The sequence below is a fragment of the Ambystoma mexicanum genome, chromosome 5q, assembly GCF_040938575.1.
Source record: "Ambystoma mexicanum isolate Mex_15411 chromosome 5q, UKY_AmexF1_1, whole genome shotgun sequence".
In the NCBI taxonomy this organism is placed as follows: Eukaryota; Metazoa; Chordata; class Amphibia; order Caudata; family Ambystomatidae; genus Ambystoma; species Ambystoma mexicanum.
The window spans coordinates 1,033,164,317-1,033,187,380 of record NC_090933.1 but is presented as its reverse complement, the minus strand read 5'-3'; the positions used below and the strand labels follow the sequence as shown (position 1 = coordinate 1,033,187,380).

The 23,064-nt window shown below is 48.8% G+C and overlaps 1 protein-coding gene across 1 annotated transcript in view; it reads left to right on the top strand.

Moving 5' to 3' along the window:
• The window catches only part of EIF3H (eukaryotic translation initiation factor 3 subunit H), a 434,278-nt gene that overhangs the window by 286,783 nt on the left and 124,431 nt on the right, over positions 1-23,064 (top strand). Inside the window, exon 5 of the mRNA XM_069621535.1 lies at positions 13,229-13,378. Within this exon, the coding sequence (XP_069477636.1) occupies positions 13,229-13,378 (150 nt within the window). The remainder of the gene's footprint in view (positions 1-13,228; positions 13,379-23,064) is intronic.

The following is a 23,064-nucleotide window of genomic DNA, read 5'->3' as shown; positions in this document are numbered from 1 at the left end:
ATTTCACACCATGATGGCCAGGGCTTGTACAGAATTCGGGCTGGGCCAGGAAGAGGAGAAAAAGGACGGTTTTCTTTTCGACCACATGAGGAAAAGGAGAAGGTCGGTGTTTTCAGTACCCATCCTGGATCATGTGTGGAAGGAGGGATTGCAGACCATGCGCCACCCTTTCTCGGAACCAGCGATAAAGGGTCGCCTAGAGAAAAAATGTAAGGCCCCAGACTCTACACCCAAGTGCCTTTCCTCCCAACCAACTCCTGACTCATTGGTATCGGCAGCGGCGGCGAGGAAGGCGAGAGCCCAGCACAAGTGCACGACCCCCCCCCCCCCCCCGGAAAGTAATGCCAGACGACAGGATGCTTTCGGTAAAAAAATTGCTATCAGTAGGTGCTACCACAGTGAAAGCGGCCAATTCTCTAGCCATAGTAGCCAGATACGACCGGGAGATGTGGCACCGGCTGGCTCCTATGCTGGAGCATCTTCCGGATGAACATCGCAAAGCGGCTAAGTTGCTGGTCAGGGAAAGTGAAGAGGCTTCCAATCATGCCATAAACATCGCAGTGGACCTCGTGGAATCAGGGTTTAAGCAGGTGAATAACGGTGTGGTTCTCCGACGGCAGGCATGGATGAAATGCACCAACTTCCGACCGGAGGTGCAGTACAAGGTACTGGATATGCCTTTTGAAGGAGACCTCCTCTTCGGCCAGAAGGTTGAAGTCCTGAAGGGCATGAAAGAGGACTCTGACACGGCACGTTCCTTGGGGCCCCTCAGAGTGGTCCAAGTTTCTGGTCTTTTCGTCCCTTCAGTGGAGCATCGGGAAATTGCAGATTCTCGGCTTTGAGGGACAGATCCTTCAGTAGGCCAGCATACCCCTCTCAGGGATACAGACAGGCTTCTCAAGCGGCTAAACGTCGCCGGGACTATCAGGCCCACAAGAAGAGAGCAAGTTACTTGTCGATGAGGGATAAGCAGACCAAGGATCAGCAATGACTGGTATCGGAATGTTCTGGGAGGCAGGGTATCATGCTACATCAACGAATGGGAGCAAATAACAACGGATTAATGGGTATTGGACACTGTAAGATACGGACATGCTCTGCAATTCAAAAGCAACCCCCCGCACATTCCACCGGCGTTTGCAGCTCAATCCCATCTGAGCGTGTTGCAGCAGGAAGTAGCCCTTATGCTACAAAAAGGTGCTATAGAATTGGTTCCGTCGTCACAAAGGGGTCAAGGGGTTTAATCCCGATACTTTGTGGTGAAAAAGCCAAACGGAAAGTGGCGTCCCATCCTAGACCTGCGCAATCTAAACAAATCGTTGAAAAGCATAAAGTTCAAGATGCTCACACTCCAAGAAGTGATCCGGTCAGTTCAAGAAGGGGATTTTCTGGCGTCTCTGGACCTGCAGGATGCGTACTTCCACATACCGATGTGTCGGCGAGACAAGAAGTTCCTAAGGTTTGTGGTAGGGCGGACTCACTACCAGTTCACAGTACTTCCTTTTGGACTGAAATCTTCTCCCAGAACGTTCATGAAATGTTTGGCCCTGGTAGCAGTATACCCGTATCTCGATGACTGGTTGGTGAGGGGGTCCTCCCCTATGTCGACTCACAAAAGTTTGCAGGCCACCATGAACCTCTTACAACGGCTGGGGTTTGCGATAAACTTCGAGAAATACTTGTTAACGCAGTCGAGAAGCTTGGTGTTCCTGGGTGCACAGTTCGAGACCCAGTCAGGGTTAGTGAGGCCATCCCTCGACAGGATCGCCAAACTCAGTCGATTGGCAGGTCAGATGAAAATCAATACCAGACTGTCAGTGAGAAAATATACGTCAATCCTGGGCGCTATGGCGTCCTGCATTCCTCTGGTGGGCAACTGCTGCCTGTTCATGAGGCCAGTGCAAGAGTTTCTGGAGTTTCTGGCGGACCTGTGGACGCAGGCTCAAGGGCTCTGGTCAGACAGACCGTCGATGAGCTCCTACTAGCTCTTCAGTGGTGGAAAAGCTTCCAGAATCTATCCAAAGGAGTATCCCTACAGGAGCTGGAGTTTCGTTAACCATAGTGACGGATGCGTCCCTAACAGGCTGGGGGGCACACATGGTTACTCTGCAAACACAAGGTCGTTGGTCTCAGAGGGAATCTCTCCTGCACATCAATGTTCTGGAACTGAGAGCAGTGTGCTGGGCCCTGAGGGCGTTCCTGCCTTACATCAGAGGGTCCACAGTGAGAGTTTTGGCGGACAACACCACAGCGATATTTTACTTGAGGAAGCAAGGCGGCACAATCCAGAACCCTTTCCATCGAGGCTCAGAATGTGTGGCACTGGGCTCTGAAACACGATATATCCATCGTAGCTCATTACCTTCCAGGAGTAAGGAACAAACAGGCGGACTCGCTCAGCAGAAATATGGACCAGATTCACGAGTGGGAAATAGACACCGGTCAATTGTCGAAGGGCTTCGAGAAATGGGGATGGTCTCCGCTGGATCTCTTCGCTACGAAGAGGAACAAGAAGTGTGAGATGTATGCCAGCAGGTGGCCACAGGAAGGTTCGCTGGGGGAAGCGTTCTCCTTCCCATGGACGGACCAGTTCCTCTACGCCTTCCTTCCGTTTCCTCTGATACGGAGAAATCTGCAGTGGATACGCAGGTACAGGTGCCGGGTCATCCTGGTGGCACCGTGTTGGCCGAGGCAGTCGTGGTTTTACGACCTGCTTCACCTGTCAGCAGATCATCCGATAACATTCCCAAGGGTTCCCAACCTCCTGTCCCGGGACGAGGGAACAGTGTGGCATCACAATCCAGACAGTCTCAATCTCACAGCTTGGCTCCTGACTTTTCAGAATTTGGTGCCTTGAACATTTCCTCGGACTGTCAGAGGATCTTACAAGCTGCGCGAGCCCCTTCCACCAACAAGTCCTACAGGTGTAAGTGGAGAAGATTCTGTGCATGGTGTCAAGGACAGACGGGAGTGCAACCTCTGAGGGTTACTCTGGAACATCTTCTGCCGTATCTGCTACACCTAGCAAAAAGCGGATTGTCCTTTTCATCACTAAAGGTTCACCTGGCGGCCATCTCTAGGTTCACGAGAAGAAGGAAGTCATCTCCCTTGTTTAGCGACAGGTTAGTGAAACACTTCTGAGAGGTTTGTTCCTGACATTCCTTCCGGTTAAACGTTTTCCACCAACGTGGAGCCTGAATATAGTGCTAGCAGGGTTAATGACACCACCCTTTGAGCCAATGGCCACATCGTCGATGAAGTTCTTGTCATGGAAAGTGGCCTTTCTAATAGCTTTAACATCAGCTAGACGGATCTCGGAGTTGCAAGCATTGGTCATAGACCCTCCGTACCTAAGATTTTTTTAAGGACAAAGTGATTCTGTCAACAAGTCATCGTTTCATTCCAAAAGTTCCTCATAAGCACTCATCCATTGTCCTGCCCACCTTCTTTGCAACCCTCATCGGCTGCGAAAAAGGTCCTACATACCTTGAATATCAAGAGAGCTCTAACCTTCATCAAACTCAAACTTAGATCTACGCAACAACTCTTCGTTGCATATGGCCCTTCGGCAAAAGGGAAGGCAAGACGATTGTCTTCTGTCATTCAAAAGCGGGAAAACCGCTACAAGGACGTCCAAGAGCTCATTCCACCAGGGCGACTTCGTCGTCGTCGACGGCGTTGTGGGCAGGAGTACCGCTGACAGACATTTTCCAGGTAGCAGCATGGTCAGTGCCTCACACATTTACCCGCCACTACTGCCTCGAACGACAGCATGCGGACGAAACACAAATGAGAAGAGCAGTCTTGCGCCATCTATTTCAATAAGGTAAGCCCTTTTTCAAGAAGGGTCTATGCTTATTTGGATATATGTATATAATTTTTAGCTTTATATGGGTATTGCTCTGTGCAGGTACTATGGCACATTTTAAATTCGAATCTTATATAAGCGTGGTTTGCTATACACAGGCTTGGGAGGGTGCCGGATTGCACACACCTACTTTTTCAGGATCACTGCTGTGCATTCTATTCTAAGCATGTGAATCCATGAAAGATCCAATGCTGGAGAAGGGAATAGTTTCTTACCTGTAACTTCATTTCTCCAGCATTGTTATCTTTCATGGATTCACATGCGCCCGCCGGCCTCCCCTAAATGCAATCGTCTTGTAGTTCTTGGTTTCACCCCATTCTGCTTTGGAGGGGTTGAAATCTGAAGGGAGCCGCGGGGGCGGGGCATTTATACCGCTACGTCCTAGTGGGGCATGCGTGGCCCAAAACGACGTAGATAGGACACGAAAGTGTCAAACGTTTTCCCATGGGAAACGGCTTTATAAGCTTACCGAGAGTTCCCAGTCTGTCGACGGGGAATATTCTAAGCATGTGAATCCATGAAAGATACCAATGCTGGAGAAATGAAGTTACAGGTAAGAAACTATTCCCTTCTCCTTTACAGATGCTGCTGTGGTACTCCGGATGGAAGCGTGGCGTAGCGCGCTGGAATTCAGATAAGACTGATGGAATTCGATGTTTTGGAAGCGCACGTTCTAATATTTTTTCCCTTTCTCGTTATTGCAGGTCTCAATGTTCGAACTGCAGCTGTGGTAGTGGTTCGCCAGAAGTCCTTAAGCTAGTACTCACAGATAAGTGATGTTTGTTCTGTTTCCACAGTCATCAGTCCAGTTGAGATGGTGAGTGCTGGATGGTGTTTTCTCAGTTAAAACAGAATAATCTTGTTCTTGCAGGATTACAGGAAGATGCTGAAGACCAGGAGCTGGACATGGTGAGCGTCACGCTGCTGGTGGCAGAATAACACGAAGAGTGTTCTGCAGTCAGGGTGCGGTTTATATAGCCCAGGTAAAGTAGTAGCAGGGAAAGTAGTTCCAGGCCTGCCACACCCAAAACACTGGACTGCATAGCTTGGTTCTTAAAACTAGACTTTGTGGGTGCTTCCATGTTGGATTTAAAGGCCCATGTACATAAATGGGACCTAGTTTGAACAGCCCTTCCTTCCTACATATGAGCCTGGTGCCGAAGGCGCCAGGACTGGCTCCAGGAGCCCTTTTGCAGTGGTTTTAAGGCTCTCAGGGTTCTGGGGCGCCTGCTTGTGGCACAACTTGTGCCCCTTCACAGTCGTCATGACAGTTTCACAGAGAAAGTAAAGTGAAATTGACTGTACTAGGCTTTTTAAATTCCTAGACCCGGTACACCCTATCTTACAATAGAGTGCTGGAGGGGTAACTTGGTATCCCCCATGTCTAGATACTCATGTAGCAGTCAAATGCTACCCTTTCCTCTCAGAATGGCTGATGGCAGTGGTTTCGTTTGAACTACCCTGGTGTGCATTTATTGCGGGCTGCGTTCGCAGATGTAGAAAAGCACTCAAGGGTGCCATTTTTGTCATAATGGCCCCGGTCTACTTTTTTTTTTTTGGCACTTCTTTGTGGAAAGGGCCTTAAGATTTACTCTGCGCGCCAAACCTGGTTTGGGCTCTTTGTTCATTTTGCCTTTGGTGGGGTTCAGGAGTGAAACCCACCTCTGGCTCCATAGTGTCTGGGATAGAAAAAAGACCGGGGCCACAAAAATGGCACCCATGGGTGCTGTACTGCAGCTGCGACCGCAGCCCACAGTAAAAATGAACACCACAGTAGTTAAAAGCAAACTGCCACCAGCCATTCAGTGAGGAAAGGGTAACATAAAATTGTTACATGAGAAGCTAGACCAAGGGGATACTAAATAACCCCTCCAGCACCCTATTGTAAGTTTATCCAAGAGGAGGTATTTAAACCTTTGGCAAATCTGGCAGATGTCCCTGTGTCTCTGAAGGTGCTGTGTGACACATTGTAAAAGTTGATGCCTATGGATTTTGTCAGGCTCCATAACAAAAAGAAACAGAGTTCAAAATCACATTAAAATACATGAGTGGGGGAAAAAAGGGTCTCACTCTCTCAGCAAAGTTGCTGGGGGTCTCTAAGGTAGAGGGGAATTAGCACAATTCTGAGAATTCTCCGTAACTGCCAGCAGATGACTGTCTGGGGGTCAAGATTTACCACTGACATGCAAGAGGATCCTGGATCTTCCTTTTGAAAGGTTGTATCTTTTTCAACGTGTGAACAAAAAAAGGCCTCTACGCAGTCCCTGGCTATCCTGACTAACCTGACTAAACCAGGGCAGAAGTCCTTCCGTCAGTCCCAGGGCAGGACTGATTTCAAACCTTGCGCTTTCACTATCCGGTAGGGTCCCCAGCCCTTTTATGGGAGATCCTCTCTCCCAGAGATGCAGGCCGTGGAGCTGGTTTCGAGGAGATTGTCCTCTGACGTATTCCACATCTATGACAGGTAATGTCCACAGCTGTGCTGCTTCGGAAAGTTCTCGGCAGAGGGTGTCCTGCATCGATTCGCTGTCCCTCGAGGGCCTCCATCGAGGGTTGATGTTAAATATAGGACGCACAGCGCCTGTTGCCTCGGTTCCATTTTTTCCGCAAACGTGTTTGCTCAGAATCTCGGCGCACTCGATTCTTCTTTCGAGTATGATGTCTTAGTCTTCCTCTACTAACTCGAAGTCAGGCTTTAAAAAATGTCGGGACTGCGATTCGAAGATGTCCATCATGGACCCGCACGACATCTGCCTCTGGTACCTCGGCAAAAGCCACGCCACCGACGACCGAGGATTGCCAGTCCCTGACGTCTAAGGCCTTGCGTGAACGTAAGGGGAAACTGAAGGTAGGTAGTTGCAAGAACTTGAGTTGCAAGGCACAGTTCCGGCCGCGCCTTCAAAAGGAGCTGTTGGGGAACGGGATAGGTCCACCACTCGCACGCCTTTGGGCTAGTGCGGTCGGCGCGATCATCTGGTGCTGTCGAGGTCCCGTTCAGACAATGGAGATCATCATAGCTGTGCCAAATCCAGGTCCTGGTCCTCGACGCCATCAAGACCGTCTGAGCCTGTGAGGCCTTCCAAGAAGGTCTTGACGCCATTGGCGCTGTGTCCGTCAAGGGGCTCTCTCTAGGCTCCGTCCTCGAAGTCATCTATGCCGTAGGCGCCTCGGTCGATGCCGATTCCCTCTGCGCCAGTTGTGGGGAGGTGACCCTGAGGGCTGTGGATCCTCTGCAGAAGGCTCGCAGTAAGTCTGTGAGGCCTGTTTTTGACCCCTATTCGGTTCCTCCTGCTAGACTAGTTTTTCCAACCTTTACAGGATATTTCAGAGGTTGAGGAACTGTCTGATGAGGAGACGGCCTTGCCTGTGCCTCCGGATGTCCCTGATGACCTTTTGTCTGGGCATAGCCAGATGGAGGAACTCCGTCAGTCATTGCATGACGCTAGTGGCCTTTACACCTCTCCGAAGGCGGAGTTTGACCGACCTGAGCCTGGGGTGCATGCAGATTCCTCCTCTCGGCGTCTCAGGTCAAGGGTGACAGAGTACTTGGGTTGGTCTGCTCCACGTTTGCTCAGGATGATTTGACGGACATCCTGGATCAGGGTCCGCCCACTGACCTGGTGTTGCCGTTTCACATGGCTTTGCCAAAGAGGGTGGTGGCAGCTTGGACTGCTTCGGAGAGTCTACCAGCAGTTAATAAGTCGCTTCCAAAGAAATACCGCCCATCCAGTAGTGACCCTTGCTACTTATCGACGCATCCTATTCTGGAGAGTTTGGTGCATGCGGCTACGGCCACCTCTATGCAGGCTGCGTACCCTACCATCCCTCCTGATAGTGACGATAAGCGCTTTGATGGTTGGGCGAAGAAGGTATTTTCAGCTGGGGGTATGGCATTTAAGTCAACCAACTCCACTTGTGCCTTAGCAAGATTTACACACACTCTGTGGAACTGTTCATCTTTGGTGGCTGAGCATATTCCTGAAGGGGAAGAAAGGGATGGTTTCCTAGCCCTCGTGCAAGACATCAAGGATGCCATGTGCGAATCCCTTCAGTCGGGTTTGGACACGGCAGACAGTGTCAGCCGGTCCATTTCTGCGAGCACCGTGATACACAGGTTTGCGTTGTTGCGGAATTCTGGGTTTGCTGCTGATGTGCAATCCCAGCTTCTCAACATTCCCTTTGATGGAGTTCATCTGTTTGGCAGCAAGACTGACGAGAGCCTTGAGAAGTTGCAGACCTCCAAAGCTGCAGCAAAGTCTTTGAGTGCTGCAGTACGTCAACCTCCGCCTTTTCATCCTAGGGGACAGCAATGGAGGGGAGGTTCCTTTCGGTACTACTCTTCCTTTGGTAGATCGAGGGGAGCTGCCAGTCAATGGGGCCACCGTAGGAATACCCGGGGTGGAAAGCGAGGTACTCTGGCTGCCAAAGCCGCTCAGGCAGTTGCCTCTTTGCCCTCAGGCACTGCCACATCCACTCAGTCATCAGGCTATGTCCCATGGTTCGCCGGTTGGGGGCAGACTTGCGCAGCATCTTGGAGAATGGCGGGCCATTACTTCAGATGTGTGGTTCTGGAGATTATAGCCCACAGCTACGGTTTTCCCTTCCAGCAGAGGCCTCACGACAATCCACCAGGGGAAGCTCTATGAAGCGTCCGGATGTGCTCCTTGTGCAGGAAATCCTATCACTGCTGGAGAAAAGCGCCATAGAACTGGTGCCTGTAGCGGAGAGGAACAAGGGATGATATTCCCCTTATTTTTTGATTCCGAAAAAGGATGGGGGGGGGGGGATTGAGACCCATTATGGACTTGCTTTGGTTGAACAAACTCCTCAGGAAGGACAAGTTCAAGATGGTAACTTTCTCCAGTCCTCCAGGCCCTTCAACTTCAGGATTGATTGGGGTCTGTAGACCTCAAGGATGCTTACTTTCATGTGCCGATTCATCCCAAGCACAGGAAGTACCGGAGGTTCGTGGTTGGCGACTCGCATTTTCAGTTTTGTGTCCAAGCTGATGGTGGTGGTGGTGGCGGCAGCGTATATCGGCAAGGGGGATTCGCATCTACTGCTACCTGGACGATTGGTTGATCAGGGCACGCTCTCCCGAGCAAGCCCTGGATCATCTGTCCATCTGCCACTCCCTTCACAAGCTGGGCTTCTCCCTCAATTTAAAGAAGTCACATTTGCTGCCTTCCCAGTGGCTCCAATACATCGGAGCAGTGCTCGACACATCCCTGGAGCAGGGTTCGCCTCCCCAGGTGAGGGCTCATCACATTCTCCAGTTGGTGGACAAGTTTCAACGGGCCCAGTCTCTCCCGGCGTTCGAATTCTTGAGGTTGCTCGGCCTCATGGCATCCTGCGTTTTCTTGGTGCCAGAGGCCAGGCTGCAGATGAGATCCCTGCAGTGGGCTCTCGAGATGCAGTGGTCGCAGTTCTCCGGCAGGATGTCTGATTCCATTCAGATTCCGGCCTCGATCACCCAGGATCTGCTATGGTGGGCCGACGAAGGCAATCTGATGAAGGGAGCACCATTTTGGCAACCATGGCCAGAGGTGACGATCGTGACGGACGCATCACTCCCAGGATGGGGTGCTTATGCTGACGAGTTGACAGCCAGCGGCCATTGGTCTCCATCGGAGTCCAGACTCCACATCAATTCTGTTAGAGCCGAGGGCTGTCAGGCTAGCCCTGAAGGCTTTTCTGCCATCTGTGCGGCGGTAGAATGTCCTGTTTGTCATGCACTACCTCAACAAAAAAGGCGGGGCAGGGTCACTACCGTTGTGCAGGGTGGCGCTGCAGCTCTGGTTTTGGGCCATCCAGCAGGAAATTTCCATCTCGGCAGTTCATCTGGCCGGAGATGAAAACGCGGCAGCGCACACTCGGAGCAGGCAGAGCACGGTCTCTCACGAGTGGGAGCTGGCTCAGGAAGTTCTTTTGGAGAGCTTCGCCCTTTGAGGAACCCCACAAGTGGAGCTCTTCACCACCTGTGTCAACCGGATGTGCGAGAGATTCTGCTCTCAGGAATTTCCCCCAAGAGGGGACGCGTTCGTATTGGAGTGGTCCTTCCCACTGTTCTACGCGTTTCCCCAATCCCCGTCATTCCACAAGTGTTACGGAGGTTTGGTTCCCGAATGATCCTCGTTGCTCCAGCATGGGCCAGGAGAGAGTGGTACCCGGACCTTCTAGAGATGTCCATCTGTCCTCCACGCCGTCTTCGCTACCGAGACGATCTGCTCTCACGGGAGGGGTGTTGGGTTCTCCATCCAGAGGTCCAGCCTCTCAGCCTTCATGCTTGGTATCTGAAAGGTTCTGATATATAAGGATTGGGAACTCCCCGAAGACGTGATGGAGGTGTTGTTTACAGGCCCGCAACAAAATCCCTTTGCCGTTGGTGAAAGTTCTGTGACTGGTGCAGGGTACAGAATGTGGATCCTTTCCAATGTTCCATTCCTTTGGTTGTCTTGTTTGCTTTCTTTGCCCCACAAGGGCCTGCAAGTGGTTACCATTAAGGGTTACCTGGCGGCGCTGTCCATATTTAAGCGCTCGTCTGAGGAATGTTCTTATTTTAAGATTCCTTTGATTTCACAGTTTCTAAAAGGGCGAACTAATGTGTTTTCACTGTCGCCTTTGAATTTTGTTTTAAAGGTCGTAATGGGAGCTCTGTTTGAGCCCTTACATTCTTGTCCGTTGAGACTGTTGTCCTTTAAAACTGTTTTTAGTTGTGGTCACTTCTGCACGCAGAGTGAGTGAATTGCAGGCACTTTCTGCCAAGCCACCCTTTACTGTTTTCCAGAGGGATAGGGTTGTCCTTTGTGTGCGGCCGTCTTTTCTTCCAGAGGTTGTGTCGGGCTTCCATTTGAGCCAGAAGGTGATTCTTCCGGCATTTTATCCTCCTCCACATCCTGGTAAGGGAGAGGGGAGGCTCCATAGGTTGGATCCTATGAGAGCTTTGAGTTTCTATCTCTCACGGATGTCCCGGTCAGAGTGGACGATCAGCTCTTTGTTGGTTATGCTGGAAGGTGCTTGGGTTAGGCTGTTTCTAAACAGACCATATCCAGATGGATCATTTTGACGATCTGAGTGTTACCGTTTGGCGGGAAAGGACCCTCCAGTAGGCTTATGGGCTCACTCTACCAGGGGTGTGGCTGCCTCCACCCCTCTGCAGAGGGGAGTTCCTATTTGCGACGCAGCCACATGGGCCTGAGTATATATTTTTTTGAAACATTCCCTGGATTCCATCCATGGTCAGGATTTGGCTTTTGGTAACAGTCCTTTATTCAGCCATTTGATTGGGAATTCTAATATTCTAAATTTGTAAATTCGTTTCCCACCTCCGTTATTTGGTACTGCTTTGCGAGTCTGTCATAGATGTGGAATACGTCGGAGGACACAATCCCCTCGAAGAACAAGTTATCATACCTGGTAACGTTCTTTCGATGGGATGTTCCTCCGACGTTTTCCACATCGCCTTCCCAACCTGCCCCTCTGCTGAATTTCCTATGCTATTGCAGCTTACGTTTCCGCAAGGCTATCTGCAGTCATTCTGGCAGGTGATTGGTGCCACACGTTCTGGGGAAAAAACTAGAACTGAGGCTACGGGTGCTGTGCGTCCTATATAGAACATCCGGTGACGTCGACCCTCGGAACAGCAGATCTATGCCATCGAAGCAGGACGCCCTCTGCCGAGAATTTTCCGAAGCAGCACAGCTGTGGACATTACCTGTCATAGATGTGTAATACATTGGAGGAACATCCCATCGAAAGAATGTTACCAGATATGGTAAGTAACTTATTCTCCTCAGTCAGACAGGGGCTCCAGCTACTACACCATGATTTATGCGGTGCCCAAGAAAAACCAGGCCCCAGCAGAAGAGAGAACTACCACCAACTCTCTGCTTGGAGAAGCGGCTAACCCTGAGGGAGTTGAGGCGGATGAGTGAAGAGCGTGAGAATGAAGGTATTTCGGAAGAGAGTTGAAGGTGTTGGGGTCCCAGGCCCCAGAAGGACTTGTGGACAATGCAGAGGGTTTTGAACTTCATCCTTGCCGCCACTGGGAGCCAGTTCAGAGATGTCAGTCCTAGAGGGATGCAATCCCTGGGCTGGAGGCCAAGGACAAATCTTGCAGTCCTGTTTTGGATGAGATGCAGAGGGCGGAGAGTAAAGGAAGGCAGATTTAGGAAGGGGCTGTTTTAGTAGTCCAGCCTAGAGAGAACCAGAGCTCTGGAGAGAGTGAGCTTCTGGGGGAAGGAGAGGAAAGGAAGATTACCTCTGTGGTAGTGCAGCTGGTAGTATGACATCTAAGAGACGTCGGAGAAGTGAGGAGAGAAGGAAAGTGTGGAGTGGAAGATAACCCTGAGGTTTTAAGCCTCACAGGTGGGAACAGGGTGAGGGCCAAGAAAGGGCGGCCAGAGAGTGACAGGAAAGGAGTGAGTTGGTGTGCCGATGAGGAGAATGTCTTACTGGCATTAAGGCAGAGATCATTGGCGCCACACCACTCCTGGATGGCAGACCGTCGGAGATGAGAGGAGAAGAGGTGGCTGAAAAGAGCCTGAAAATGAACTGAAAGTTGGGGCAGAGAGAGGCAATGCGGTGGGCAAGAAGTGGCAGGTATTGGTGGAACAGCCAGGGAGAGAAGTTATAGGAGATGAAGGGGGGGGGTCAGCCAAGCCAGGGCCTGATTGGTGATACCCACATTATCACGGAGACGGTTGAGCAGGATGGCATGGTTGACAGTGTCAAAGGCTGAAGAGAGATCAAGTAAGATGAGGACACGGGGTGTTGGAATCGAGGTTGGATAGCAGGTCTTCAAGGGATGTTCAGGAGTCCAGTTGATGCGTCAATGGGGACTGAGGAGTGGCGCCGCTGGGCGGTGTCAGGGGAGCGCATGTGCCCAGGGCCGCGCCCCAGCGCGCCTCTAAATTTAAAGGGGAAGATTGTTGCTGGGGAAAAAGGTTCTGTTTCCTGTCCCTAGCGAGGCACGCCCATGCAGTATGGAGGAAAGGGAACGAAGAGTACATTAGCCACTACAGTGAGTAATTATTACTTTTTTTTAAAAAAAATGCAATGTGATTATTATACTTCGCTGTGGCTGTTGGCAAACTGATTACTTAATATCATTTTGACGCTGGTACTTTGTAGACCTAACTTACGGCGCTTGCGTAAGTTACATTCTTCCAAATGTTAGATTTAAAATTCAAGTTCATGTATAATTGAATCACTTATCGGATCAATTGGGTAAATAACTTCTGGTATTAAGGCACAATCTACTTATAAAACTACTAATTTGCAACCTTTCATGAAAAATGAAACCTAATAGCCTTTTACCTTCCACATTATTAATCCAAATGTGTTATTCTTTCTCAACAGTTTGAAAAAGGCAAACATTGCATTTGAACACATGTTTGAAGAAGTTCCAATTATAATTAAAAATTCACATCTTAATAATGTGTTGCTGTGGGATCTTGAGCAGAAGTCTCCTGTATCAGATAAACATGAATTACTTAATCTTGCCAGCAGGTAAGTGCCTTTCAATAGTGTCTTTTTCATAAGACATTTTAAAATGTTCTTCACGTGGCTGAATCTGTTAAATCATTCAAAGGTTTCTTCTGTAAATCTGCTCCTTCCACACAGCAGTCTTTTTCTACATCGGGTAAAGGAGTGGATATTTGCATTACAGCATTGAATGCCCTTTCCTTGTACAAGATGACCAGTTCCAAACCACTTGTTTCGTTTTATTTCTTTGGTACTGAGAATTGCTTCAGTGAGCAGCGAAAAAGGCAAAGTATTTCATATTGAAGAAATTAATGAAGGAGATTGTGTGAAATCTGGCTTGCAGACCCATCCCACATCTCCCTCCCTCCCTCCTTTCTTTGCCACTATAGTTTACGGAATCGCCCGTCCAGTGACATTGGCAATATTTCCATGCTGCAGTTATTTAAGTGGACAAGGCTGTGCCCAGATCCCTCAAAAGGATTTTATCCATTCTGGTTTTGAAGTGTAAAATCTAGCATCCAACATTTGTTAAATGGAATCCCAAAAAGCTGCCAAATGATCAAAACATGAGGGTTTTGATGGACGTGATTTCAAAATAATTGAAGTCTACAAACCATATTAATAGACCTTTGTCATGATTTACATCATACCCTGCATACCAGAGCCGGACCTCCACCCCAAAGGTATTCCAAACACCCAACTGGGGCTTTGGCAGCTTTTGCAGCAGTGAAGTGCTGTACCCAAAGCAAGATTCTGGAGAAGTTGAATCTCTAAACTTTAGTGCAAGAGGAACTCCTACGTATGAGCACCTGACAGGCTTTCTATTGGACAACAATATTGTTGTGAATCTACATTCTGGGATAATCTTTGTATACTTGCTTATTACCCATGTGTATATGATGAACCTTAGATGCCATCGATATAGGCCCTACAAAATTCACACTTAACAATATAGTGTCTCTTATACTCCTTAATAAAAAAACATTTATTTCACTTTTTTTTGTATAGCTCTTATGTACATTTATCCTCTTGTAGAGCTAATATATGAGCACTCAGACTAGTAAAACAATACACAGTTCCTAATATTAACAATAACGTAATGGAGTAGATGGATCGCATCCCACGCTTCTAAAAATATTAACTACTAACTAACAAGAAATGTATATGAAGCCGTTTTGGCCCAGCGAATCTTAAAATTATACTCCAATTGTGATGCTGTGTATTGGCAAGCCAGGGGAGCAGGTGACATTATACAGACCATCCTCTGGATAAACCATGTGGTGAAAAGTGTAACCGTCAGTCCATGGCTTCTACGGCCAATTGGCTGAAAACAAGCTAAAAGCGTAGAGTTGTGGTCAATGTATTTGTTTTTGGTCCCAAGAAAAGTCCTTGAGCTCAGGGCCCCTTTGCATTACACACTTTTACATCTACAACTGCAATGCACAACGATTAATCTCCTGATGTTACGAAAGATTTCTCTTTTGGCAACTTTCCCTCCATAGTTTCTATGCCCCCCCCAAATCTGTTTGCTTTTGTTTTTGAAGTCATCTGACGTTTTGAGGGGGGAGGGTGAGTACAGCCTTCAGCTTCACTTCCCCTACATTTTGCTCACTTTTTTATGGGGCAACTGATCTGTCCTTTAGACTATCAGTACTGGGAAACGGTTAAACTTTTTATCTTTCCCCATTCATTGTAGGCTTCCACCTGTCCTCCCCTTCATCCCATTGACCCTCTTTCCCACGTGTCTTCTCCCTGATTACAAGCCACCCTCCACTCTGTATTGGCCCATGAAACCCATTTAGAACAACCTCCCAGGGCAGCAGCAAGCACCCAGCAGTGACTAGGTACGTGGGGTCCAGTCGTGGGGGGGGGGGGGGGGGAGATTGTTGACCGTAATCACTGCACCCCATGAAACTGTTAGGGGGAATTCTCAGAAATGTGCTAATTCCCTTCTACCTTAGAGACCCCCAGCTCTTTTGCTGGACTTCAGGACTTTCATTTTCTAACCTGGAGTGAGTGCGCCCTTTTTTTCATTCTTGTATTTTTTGTGATATTGACCCGGTTTCTTTTTAGCTTTGGAGCCTGACAAACTCCATAGGCATTATCTTTACATTGACACACAGCACCTTCAGTGCAGTGGCACAGGGAAGTCTCTTAGATTTCCCAAAGGTTTAAATACCTTCTCTTGGTAAAACTACAGTTTCCAAGAGCAGTCAAGTGAAATTGACTTAACTTACATTTTGTAACTTTCTAGACCCACCACAAACTGTCTTACCATAGGGTCCTGGGGGCGGTGGTTACTTTGTTTCTCTAGCATTGGATCTTTCATAGATTAAGATGCTTGAATGTTCCCTGTCGTTGGACCGGGAATTCTCAGTGATTTAAATATTAGAAAACTCAATATATACATGATTTCCATAGAAATATTAATGTAGATTGCCCATTATGGTCTGAGCCATTCACTTGTGTAGTCCCTCCACCTCACTTTGGTCCTTTATGGAGGCAGGGCTTAAGCTCCACCCCAGTCAGCCAACTTCAAGTTTTTCACTGCAGCCTAACAGAGGGAATCCTCAGCTCTCTTAGCTTTTTCAAAATCTGTTCTTTGTTATATTAGAATTCTGAACCTAGCTTGTTGCATCTAGATAGAAATGTGACTGTTAGCATGTACTGCACCTAGATGGAATCCCACAATTGCAAGGACAGCAATGCCAACTAACCAACTGACAATTCCATCCCTCTGCATACACTTCTCAAACTATAACCAAACACAACCACAAGCCTTAAACGCAGCAATCCGCACAAACTTCACAACAATGCAACAACAAAACAAACCACACATAGACTTGCACAACAGCACACGACGATTACGGACCATGAAACACCTCCGGGCTGAGGCTGCCAACAGCACATCACTGCTCTCTTGCACTTTTCCAGCTTATTCCCACTTACCCACCCCCTCTCCCCCCTTTTTCAGAGCCGCCAGAGCGCCATGGGACCACTTCGGTGGTGATAGTGCGCGGTACAAATGTCCTTTAACATTAAATATATTCCCAAAATATACCATATCGTGATCTCCTGATCAAGCTCCATCTGCTCTGTTTCTGGGTTCAGAAAACATTTTTTTCACCTAAATTTCGTCTAGAGAAATTCTCCTCAAACCATGGCTGAACAACCAACTGCCAAAAAGCCTTCCCTGTTCAGGGACTGCACAAGGTGCATGAAGAAGCTGACTAAATGAAGGATCCTCATGAGCAATGCATCTACTGTCTGTATCCTAATGAAATCCATAAAAGTGACAATGCAGGACCTTCTTCAGCAAAACCCTGCAGGACAGACTTATTCTACATTTAGAAGTCAAAGGTCTATCTTCTGATGAAGAATCTGTCAGGACGGCTCCTGTACATTGTAGCAAACCATCTGCGAGGCAAACATCAAAGGGAAGGGCCTCTTCAGTGGAAAGGAGTACCTCTCCCTCTCATAAAAGAGGAAGGTGGAATTAACTTCTCACACCCCTTTTGGGCTCTGTCGACAAAGGAATCCCATCACTCGTCCACGAAGCTTCCATCGACTGATAAGGACCGTCACCCATCGACTAAGTCATCGTCCACGAAGCCATGGTCGGCGAAGCATGCAGCGACACCGCTGACGACACCGCCAACTTTGTCCATAGAGAAAACAAAACCCAAAACACCCTCCGCAGACGCCACTGTTACGCCATCCAATGAAAGCAGTCTCACCAAACCAATGGGAACAGGGCCTCCTATATTGGAAACTCATGAACCAATAGGAGCACAACTATATCCTTTAAGATATGGCAGAACTCCCAAACATTCTTCAGGAGGAGTTTTCAGACACATAATTTGTTGGTGAGCAACCTTTTCTCACCCCCCAAGTAACACGGCCCTCCATGGCATCCAACTACAGAGGAACCCGCTGATCCTTGCGATCCAACACTCATGGAGTTGATGACTAATTCAACAGACGTCAAAGGGAAAAGAATAGATCATCCATACCGAAGGAGGTAAGATCTCCACAGAGGGACATCTCGCCTCAACATAGCACACCAAGAGATTCTCCTTCCAGGAGCAGACCACATATAAGAGCATGTTCACCTGAGCCCCCTTGCAGAGCCAGGAGCAGGACGCTCAGTGCTTCACTGACAAGGGTCCCGTCGCCAAGATCGCTTTGTAGAGATCCTACGGTTGTGCCATCGACTGCATCGGTCTCAGATTGGCAAGAGGACCCTTTCTGGGATTTCTCAGATCCCGAGGAAGGGGAGATTACGCATGAGCCTGACACTCATAGCGAATGGGACGATTACATTGTTGAAAAACCTAGAAAGAGACTCTCCAGGAGACTCTTCACCGCCTGACGATTTGTTCTCGTTTCATACCATTATCGGCAAAGCTGCAGACCTATTCAAATTACAAGTCGCATTGGAAGAGGAAAGCCGGTGCTTTATGAGCACAGGGACAAACGTGAAACAGTCACTACCATTCCTCTTCTTGATACTATGTGGGAGATATTTGCTACGCCTTTCTCCACTCCTGCTTTGGTTTCAAGACCTGAAAAGAAGTAGAAAGCTCCTGACACAGCACCACTTTGTCTAAGGGGACCTACAAAGCCTTATTCTGTCATCAGGGTGGCAGCCAGAAAGAAATTGGCCAATCCCTCATCGCCCTTATCAGCCCCTCACCACGAGGAAGGGCGTAAGTTAGAGGCCATGGGCAGGAAAGTATCCTCGTCAGTCTTACTATCAGAGTGGGCAGTGCACTAGCCTTGACAGCTTAGTTTGACCTCGAGCTATGGCTTTGTATGTCTAAACTGGCCAAACATTTACCAGCGGATCTTCAGGAAGAAGCCAGAAAAATCATAGCGGACGGGGAGGCTACCTCAGATCATATGATTGACGCACCAGTGGATGTGACGGAATCGGGCTTCAGAAAAATGGCCCACGGTACTGTACTGAGGAGACCAGCGTGGATGAAAGCTACGAACTTTAGACTGGAGGTCCAAGCACAAATATTGGACATGCCCTTTGATGGGCAAGACTTATTTGGAAAAAAGATTGATGACCACCTCAAGGGAATAATAACGGACACAGCTTGAGCCATCAGTTCCCTCAAAGACCAGGACACAGACTGTAGATCTTTTCGTCCCTTTCGAGGCTCATCCTCCAAATACAGAGGCTTTAATCCTCCCTCCTATGGCCAGAAGACGCAGGGAAACACCTTCCATCAATCCTCTAGCAGGTACTCCCAGAGGGGAAAGCGTGGCTCTACCCAGGGCAAAACCCAGAGCAAGCAGAATTGACAGATCATGTCAACAAATAACCCTCCACCCCCCCCCCCAAACATTGGCAGACAATAACATCGGACAAGTGGGTGTTGCAGTTGATCTGCAAGGGTCACGCCATACAATTTATGGATCAACCTCCATCCTTTGCCCCCACACCTCACAAAGTACATCTTTTAAAAAGTCATGTTATGTCCGAAATCCACAAACTGCTACAAAAAGCAGCTATAGAACCGGTCCCAGACAAATAGAAGGGAAGAGGCTTCTGCTTCTGTTTCTTTCTGATCAAAAAGAGAAACGGTCACTGGAGACCGTTACTGGTGAGAGCGTTCAACAAAATCATTAAGCGCATCAAATTCAAGATGACATCCCTGAAAACCTTCCTACCTTGGCTAAAGTGGCACGACTTCCTGGCCACTCTAGACTTGGAAGACTCCTATTTCCACATTCCCATTCATCCTGCCCACAGACAGTTCCTCAAATTAGCAAACGGGAGTTACATTTTCAATTCCGTGTTCGCCTTTTCGGGCTAAAGTCAGCACCAAGAGTTTTTACCAAGTGTCTGGCACCTGTAGCTGCAAAACTCAGAAGGACAGGAAAGGAAGTCTTCGCATATTTGGAGGTCTGGTTGATAAGGGCAAGCTCATTCAAACTCGCACGCTTGGCGGTTTCGAGAACCATAAACTTCTTAGGGAAGTAAAATCCTGCCCAGTAAGACGGTACTCTTCCTGGGTGTGGACTTGGACACCAGCATTCCCGGGTTAGTCCATCAGCAGACAGAATGTTACGCTCACCTGGTTCCACGGGGACGCCACCCTGCAGTTGGGACTCAGGTATCCTTCTCTGCGGTTCCCAGGTGTGACCAGCGGGAGGGTTCTGCCTGGAATACAGGTGGGCAATATTCAAGACTGGGCAACTGGGGTAAACAGTCCCCCACCACCCCGTATACCCACGGCCCCACTGGACCTCTCCTCGCCTTGTTTTTAATGCAGGTGTGTTCTCCGTCCTGCCTTCTTGGCAGGGGCGCATTGTGCTTGGTGGGCGTTTGCGATCAAGTTACTTCACTGATGCCAGCCCGCTTTGAGTCTTTCAGGTAGGTCTCATTGTTGTGCTATATTATTGTCCTTGCATGCCTTTTCGGTTTAACTAATGTCTTTTCTCTTCCTTAGGTGCGCGGAAGTCCAATAGGTGGCATAGAATGAATTGGGTCTCGCCGGTAAGTAATGGCATTTTTAGAGCGCCTTGATGCGGTGAGTAGGCGCTAAGCGAAGCGCTATGATGCCTTGCCTCTTGCTAACCTGTTGTCTTATCTTCCCACAGGTCGCGGTGATCACCCGGTGCATGGAATTCCTGAGGCGATGCTGGTCGAGGAGCAGCTTGCGAGGTAAGCTTTAGGCACTGTTCATTAAATTGTAAAAATGTCTAATGCCTCGTTTCTTCCTTTTTTGCAGATCCGTCGGTTCGGGGGGAGCGCTGGTTCCAGGATGCTGATCTCAAGAGCCGTGGACAGCTAATGATGAAATTAAAGGTAAACTGCTGCTGCTAGCAATGTCCTTTTTCTCCTTTACAGATGCTGTTCTTTCTAGGTTCGCAAGTGCAGCTGAACACGGTGAGCGTCACGTTGCAGAATTGCAAAGTAATGCGAAGCGTGTTATCCCAGTCAGGTGTGGTTTAAATAGCTTCAAGAAAGTAGTCCAGGTAAAATAGTTCCTGTGGTACCTCACCCAAAAATACTATACCGCATAGCTTGGTTCCAAGGAGCCAAGCTATGTGGATGCCTCCATGTTGATTGACACTGAAATAAAGTAGTTCCCAATACAAGTCCTTTATCAAGTATGACTGGCCCCAAGAAGGCCTAGGCCAAGGATGCCCGGTTTTAGTGGAGACCCTTCCTGGCCCATGGGCTTGCCAGGGGGTCTTCTGGATGGGGGTTGTGACAGAATAGCAGCTATTCTCCACTTGACCTCATGCTTCCAAGACCGTGGCATCCATGGTACGCTCTTTCAAAGCTCTCCTGGGCATGATGATCTCATGTGTATTTCTAATATTAAATTGCATGCTTCGCATAAGACCAATTCAGGAGACCCTGGACCGCCAATGGAAACGAGCACTCTGTTCATGGGAGGATACCGTCCAGCTACCTGCGACCTTACACAAGGTACTTCGATGGTGGAATACACCTCAAAACCTGTTACAGGGAATGCCGTTCCAGGCCCCAACATCTACCCTTCTCAGGACTGATGCATCTCTGTTGGGCTAGGGGGCTCACCTAGCGGACCTTCAAACCAAGGGTGCTTGGACCGCCCAGGAGTCTCAACTGCACATCAATGTTCTAGAGCTCAGGGAGATACGGTGTACACTGAAAGCCTTCCTCCCGGTATTAGCCGGGCAGGTGGTGACCATCCAGACAGACAATACGACCTCCATGCATTACACAAACAAACAAGGAGGCACGCTGTCAGATTTTTTCACAAGAAGCTCAACTACTATGGGCCTTGCACCACAGAGTTCAAATCAAAGCGGAACATCTTCCAGGAGTGGACAATGTCCAAGCGGACAAGCTAAGCGGGGATTACACGACATCGAACGAGTGGGAACTAGACGAAAAAGTAGTCCAATGAATATTTTCCGAATGGAGTCATCCACAGATCGACCTCTTCGCCACCAAAGCAAACAGAAAATGCCACAAATTTGCCTCCTGGTACCCAGAGCATCAGTCAATAAGAGATGTGTTCTCAGTGGATTGGACATGGAAATTCCTTTATGCCCCCCCATCCCTCTCATAGCGAGAGTGCTTCGCCGACTGAAGGAACAGAACTGCTCAATGATCCTGATGGCGCCGGATTGGGCCTGGCAGATCTGGTACTCAACCCTACAACACTTCTCCTGCTGGCCCCTGGTTCATCTCAAAGCTTATCAGGACCTTTTGACGCAACCGAAACGCAAGGTCCTCCACCACGACCCAATGAGCCTGTATCTCAAGGCATGGTTCCTGAGCAGCGAAAGCTAATGAATCTGAATCAGATTGCTGGGATATTATGAAGGCATCTAGGGCTCCTTCTACTCGGATCACCTATACCTGAAAATGGACTAGTTTCTCCAAGTGGTGCGAAACATCAGTGAACCCACTCACTGCATCGGTCGAACAAGTGCTACCTGATTGTATTTGGCTAAAGCAGGATTTTCTCTATCCAGGTGAGCTGCAGGGACCCTCCATTCCACTCTTGCCACCTCGTGACCATGCAGCCCCAGACCCCATCCTAGCGATCCCTTTCCTGTTCTCCACGGCTTCCCCTTGCCCTTCCTCTGCCTGCCTTCCGGACCTCACTCCCCTGTGATTGGCCAATCGGGCCTTGCACTGTTTGGGCCTGCAGCTTCACCATGGGAGAACGCCATTAGCAGCAAGGTGACCCCAGGTGAGTTGCAGGTACCCTCCATTCCACTCCTGCCACCTTGTGGCCATGCAACCCCAGGCCCCCTCATATCGACCCCTTTCCTGGTCTCCACGGCTTCCCCTCCCTCTGCCTGCCTCCCAGACCTCCTCCCCCTGTGATTGGCTGACTGTCTGGTCTTAACTGAACCAACCAAGTCCGCCCTCTGCCTGGCAGCCCTGCGGCTAAGGGCCCCAAGGCAAAGGGCGGCTCCTGCACTGGCGGCTCCAAGATGTGTCTGCCGGTGTCCGCAAAGGAAGCCAGCAGCCAATAGACACCAACAAAACTAACTGTGGCAGGGGTGGTGGGTAGAGCAATCACCCTACCCCAGAAAGCCCTCGCCACTATACCTTACCATGACTGCCATAGAATTACAACATGCATACTAAAGAGATTAGTGACCACCGACCGAAATACTCTTGGCTAGACTATAAATGTTGCACTGTACTACGCACTAACATACTGTTATGTTTGCTACTCAGCATTTATATACCTCTCTGTATATCATTGGTAGGTCCGCAAAGCCAATGTTAACTAGTGCCAATGTTAACTAACCTATAGAGAACGGTCAAGATCAGCCCATGTCACCTTAGACAGGTGTAAGAATCGTTAGCATGCATCGCATCTAGATAAAATTGCAAATGTTAGCATGTGCACACATAGAGGGAATTCCTAAGCTTAGCATGCGTCGCATCTAGATTGAATTATGAATGTTAGCATGTGCCATACTTGGATGGATTCCTCAATGTAGCCTGCATCGCATCTAGATGGAATTGTGAATGTTAGCATGTTCACACATAGAGAGAATTCCTAAGCTTAGCATGCGCCACATCTAGATGGAATTGTAAATGTTAGCATATGCCACACTTAGATGGAATCCTCAACGTAGCCTGCTTCGCATCTAGATAAAAATGTAATTCGATTGATATACGACTCTTTTGCCAAGCCTTAACCAAGCGTACAATCATGAATCAATAACCAACC